The sequence below is a fragment of the Dipteris shenzhenensis genome, chromosome 12 (assembly GCF_047967505.1).
Source record: "Dipteris shenzhenensis isolate YYH24624 ecotype China chromosome 12, Dip_SZ_1.0, whole genome shotgun sequence".
NCBI classification, from domain to species: Eukaryota; Viridiplantae; Streptophyta; class Polypodiopsida; order Gleicheniales; family Dipteridaceae; genus Dipteris; species Dipteris shenzhenensis.
The window spans coordinates 3,564,412-3,569,820 of record NC_141607.1 but is presented as its reverse complement, the minus strand read 5'-3'; the positions used below and the strand labels follow the sequence as shown (position 1 = coordinate 3,569,820).

Genomic DNA, 5,409 nt, shown 5'->3' with positions numbered 1-5,409 from the left:
GCTATAAGAATCATAATGATGCTCATGAAGCCGAAATCGACATTGAGGATAGTATGACTGACTTTGACACTGATAGTGATGACTATAAATCAAGTCATGCAACAATAAGTCTTCCAAAAAGGGAAGCACTTCGTCCAAGAATTACGACACTGAGGATTGAGTGGAAGCCATGGCCTCAAGACTGAAATGATGTAGGGTATAGAGCAGAAGCTGCAAGTCTCTCAACCATAATACCTAAGGAGGAAAAAATTTCAAAAATGAGGGTGTATATTTATATTATCTCTGAGAGAACAAAAATTACATTAGTATATTTCTTCCCTGGCACAACCAAAATAGGAAGAAGTACACACAGGCTTGGTCATATGATAGAGGCCAACAGTCTGTGCTAGTAGTAGAGAAAATAAGCAAAAAAGCGAGTGCCACCTTTCAATCAAACCACATCATCCTTTTCCTCTTCCTTTGGAGCCATCGTGTCGAGTCGACATACCACCTTGAGAATGACAATATTTGGAATAGCAAGAGGAAGGTGAATGCGTTGGCTCTGGCTCTTCGCTCTGTAGTATGGTGCTTGGATTCATGTGTGGTTTGGTAGCTTCCTCCACAATTTGGGTTGCATTAGAGGTAACAAGAACATTTGCATCAGGAGTAGACAACACCTTAATAGTTTCATGTCATACTTTGTAGGAAGCACTTGTGGGGTCATTTTGAGACACGGATCTTGAAGTAAACTTTTGGCTTTCCACCTGTCATGGGAGTTGAAAGAGTCACCGGTAGTGGGGGTGTTTCCATACCTTTCGGGGGTGTCCGCCATTAAGAAGGAGAAATGTGTGGTGTCCACATTGTATGGCCAACTAGACTACAAATGAGTGTTTGATCTTGACTCACCCTACTAAAAATGGCCCAACCACCAAGGTTATGGTATGCAATTTGCAATGTTTCAAGCCATGATGTAAACACATGCTTCTACAATATGAGGATTGCACAACCCAGCCCCAACCATACTAACAAGCCCAAGCCTAGTGTACAGGCAGCCATGTACAGGCAGCCAACTTTTGCACCCAATCTACAAATGTCGAGGCTCAGCCCATTCCTATCCGGCCACACGTGCCTCAGTAGTTAAGAAATCCCAATCCTCCAGAGTACCTCCAAGCTCCCAATATTGCTGCAACAATTGTCCCAGTTCAACAACTCCAACTTAAAGTACTGAAACCTCATTATGAATATGAACCAAAGTGCCCCATGAACCACATGGAAGGTGCAAAACGTCTCATCCCTGTGCATGCAAATCAAGTGTATACCCATTCCATGAAGGAGGGATAGGGGGCAGCAAAGCCCTACCTAGGACTATTACCGAGGGGTTCCAGGGGCCAGCAACACACATTAGGCCCCCTTTGGTGGGGGTTCGAGGGCAATGCCTCCAAAACCCAAAATACATGAAAATTGGTCCATGAGTTATGTGATCTAAATTGTAAGATAAGAGTATGGCTCACATAAAGGAGAGTAGTGGATATGTCTTGTAACTTCTCACTTGCTCGATAAGAAAAACTGAGGACTAGCTGTTTCTCTGCAAATGTAACCCACACCAGTTGAATCACATCTATCAACGTGTCTCTTTCTCTTCCATTCCATGCACTTTTTGTCTTGTGTATTTTACGCATTCTGCTTCTCCCATTGTTGCTCCATTGTCGCGTTGCTCCTAACAACGCTAAAGAAGAATAAGAAGCTCAAAATATACTAAATCTCAAAGATGTCAACGTAGCTACAATAAGAGATAGTGACAGAAATATTTTTGGAACATGTATCCGAGTCAAAAGTATATAGCTTCTTGGATGGGTACAACCTAGTACAAATTGCTCTTCATATTCGATACAGAAGTATATAGCTTCTTGGATGGGTTCAACGGGTATAACCTAGTACAAATTGCTCTTCATATTCGAGTCAGAAGTATATAGCTTCTTGGATGGGTTCAACGGGTACAACCTAGTACACATTGCTCATCATGAAGATTAATCAAAGATAACCTACTTCATAGAACGGGGTATTTTTGCATACAGAGTCATGACTTATGGATTATGCAATGCCCCAACCACTTTTCAAAGGACTCCAGGGGATTTGGGCCGACACAATCTAGGCCACATCTGAGCCTAGAAAAGGCCCTGCCCTGCTCTGAACACTGCTGGAGTTTGCTGCAAGGCCTTTGGGCCTGTTCTGGTACTGCTCCTGTGCGGATCTGCTGTTCTGTTCATGCATGCTGGCCTGCTGCAGGTCGTTGTCCTGCTGCTGTGCTGCCCATGCAGGCTGCCACGTGGGCTACTGGAAACCTCGATCAGCCTTGTGTGCTGTCCAAAGCACCTACTGCCACATGCCATGGGCTGAGGATGCCCATGACAGACATTGCCATGTTCCTATTCTATAAGGTGATTCGTGACCAACTAGTTATCATGTAAGGCCACTACACATCACAACAAATAACATGTTTGATATGATGAACCTACGGCTAGGCCACAGGCTAACCATATGATTAATCCAGCTGCAGCAGCATAATTGCTCTGCAGCCCAGTGGTCAATAAGGTAGAGCAGTGAGATGACAACAATATCTAGACTCTCTCTGCCTGAGACACATGACAATTGAAAGAGTAAATACCTCTCCACCGAATCATACAGAGGGCAACTGTTTGCATGCTCTCAGCCAGAACGTGTTGCTTGTGGAAATATACAAGGACAATTCTGCCTGATCAAGTAGAGAGCAAGAATATGACCTGACCCTACCTCATAATATTTCCTCCTATTGACAACTATTCGTGTGCAAACCCACACATAAATGCCATAAATTTATGCAGTCCATACTTGCTCGCTCTGTTGTAACTTCTCTCCTGTATTCCCTTTTGTTAGCTGATTTCAAATCTCTTCTCAAAATGTTGTTTTAACTTCATTCATGCATGCAATCTAGCTGAATAGATTAAAACCAACCTCCCTACGCTTCCCTTTCATAGACAACTGTAAGCTCTCCAGATTCTTGAAATCCATAGGCCAAGGATAGATTCTCTTAAGATGAGCTAAAGCTTAGCTTCCACCAATTTGACCTAATTATAGAGTTGAATTCTCACTGGTTGTAGGCTCAACACCTCATTGGTTGTAGGCTCAACACGCACCTGAAGAACGAATGAGAGTACACCATGCACGTGTCCAAACGAACGAATGCCCGATTCAAACTTCATAGGGAATTTCTATCAGGGCTCTGTAGGTGAGAATATGGTTTGGCCTCTCCAGATCTTTCAATGCAAAAGTTGACGAAGAAAAAAGACAGCATAGTACAAGTTTGTAGGTCCACAGTAAACGCATAGATAAGCAAAACCTATGCCAAAAACTCCCAAACAAGCAGAGCCTAAACATACAAATCCTTACACCCAAAGACAAGACCCCATTTTAGATCTTAAGAGAATGAGAATTAAAGAGACAAACGGACAGTTACCTCATGTGCGCATGGTAGAAGTTTCACTACCAATGTCATAACTTGTTCCTTATAAGAGAACAATTTGAGTAAAAGAATACCAAAGCTGTGCAGCTTTGATGGTCATGGCAGGTAGCTCCAAACCACTTGGAATATATGGAAAGCTGCCTTTGTGTAAAAAACAATACAGGCATTCCTGATTTTTAAGTGGAAACGCCAGTGTCTATTTTCCTTCTGGACGAAAACGGTTGTCACATACTCAGCAGCAAGGCGATATCCTTCTCTCAGAGTGTGTTGCCCTCTCATGGCTGCCCATCCTGGAGAGATTCTAGGAAGTAGCAACAGCTGCAGTTCTCTGCCTTAGACTGACAGAGTTTTCAAAATTGGATGGGTGGCCTTGATAATTTCCCACAGCACCTTGATCATCACTGAATGCCCCGATGGCGTCCATGTTGCGTCTATCTGAGTCTTCCTTCAAACCATCTGAAGCCATCTCTGAAGAGAGGGGTATCGACATACTGGATGTGTACTTTTTAATCCGCCAAGAAATCAACGCGCTAGAAGTTAGGCCTATCACAGGCAGCATATAAGTCATAATTCCTGCCTTCTCTGACTTAATACCTGCCTTGGTGGCTGCGCTTGTCAAGCTCCCAATAGAGGTGTTCTGAAGGATCATGGGAATACAACCCAACAAAGAAGGTAGAAGAAAATCGACAAAGTATCTGATATCTGTAGCAGCCAACGCATAATTGACAATGTATGATGGCATTGGAGAAAAGCGGGCCAGGAGCACAAACTTCCATCCATCTCGAGCTACTCCTTTACTTATCAAATGAAAAAACTTGTTGCTTTGGACCCAGCGTCTTGCCGATGTGGAGCTCCGAAATAATGTCCTGCAGAGTTGGTATTGCAAAATAGATCATTTGTCCCCTTTTACAAGGTAACCACCGAGCACGGTACATTGGCCAAGGCGGATAGACGTTATGTGGCGCTACCTTTAAAAACAGACCTTCAAAAAACAGAACAAGCCTAAAGTGGATTTTCGGTAACTTGAACACGAAGCAGGAAAGACAAACTCAGACCGGCACTGGCCGCGAGAAGGAAAGTCTTCCAACCCACTGATCTGCTTACCGGCCAATCCAAAACGATAAGGACGCGCCGATGATTTTCGCTGAGAAAACGCAAAGTAATCCTTGTAAAAATCCAAACAGATATGCTGCTCCGGCCTCGAGAATTATTGCATACGGCAAACACAATGAGATCAGAATGGCATGGACGGCCACATAGACTGGTAAGGCCCATTTCCCCAGTTTGCCCGACAGCCTATCAAGACTCTCTAGGACTGCTTGCTTGTCTCCGCCATAAACGTGCGAGAAGACGGCATAAGTTGCTACAGCAACCAGGATCAGAGCCGAAATGGTGAAGAGAGCAAAGCGAGCCATCTTCACTTGTCGAGCTTGTGCTATAATCTCGAAAGCGATCGGCTATTGGTTGAATTAATAGCGAATCTAGACGACGGAAGGAATTCCGTGGCCGTAAGAAGCGCCAGGGATGAAGGCAGAGCGATGATCCCGGAATGCAGCTGAATTTAATGCACACCATTATCGCTTAATTTTTCACTAAGTAACGGTGCAAGCATTTCTCTCATTTTCGGGTGTGTTGCTAAGACCGAATCCAACCATCCAAACGCATCTAACTACAACGTAAACCCGATACTACAACTAGGGTTAACTCACAAGTGAGTACAAGTACTCGTGAGCATTGCCTTCAATTGGTTCTGTCAAAGGAAAACAATTGTCTATAGGAAAGTTCGAATCATTTGCAAACTCCATGGGAGAGAGAGAGAGAGAGAGTGAGTGAGGGAGAAAGAACCAAAATAGTAGGGGGCCACGTGGCAAAAAATGGTGTGGGATACTTTTTAAAGAAAAGTGGAACGATAGCTCTGCCTGGAAGGCAGT

At 43.9% G+C, this 5,409-nt stretch overlaps 1 protein-coding gene across 1 annotated transcript; it reads right to left on the bottom strand.

The window, feature by feature from the left end:
* Positions 1–3,467: 3,467 nt before the first annotated feature.
* Positions 3,468–5,037, bottom strand: LOC147895693 (SNARE associated Golgi protein family). The gene is made up of 2 exons (XM_087382896.1): positions 4,583–5,037; positions 3,468–4,344 (listed from the first exon to the last, which is right to left on the bottom strand). The coding sequence occupies exons 1-2, from the start codon at positions 4,891–4,893 to the stop codon at positions 3,780–3,782; spliced, it is 876 nt and encodes a 291-aa protein (XP_087239022.1). The 5' UTR covers positions 4,894–5,037; the 3' UTR covers positions 3,468–3,779.
* Between the last annotated feature and the right edge of the window lie 372 nt (positions 5,038–5,409).

Bases quoted from the DNA above. Each gene is read 5' to 3' on its own strand.
- LOC147895693 (XM_087382896.1), bottom strand. From the start codon at position 4,893: ATGGCTCGCTTTGCTCTCTTCACCATTTCGGCTCTGATCCTGGTTGCT. The intron at 4,345-4,582 runs GTAAGCAGATCA...CCAACTCTGCAG, and splicing joins TTATCGTTTTGGATTGGCCG to GACATTATTTCGGAGCTCCA.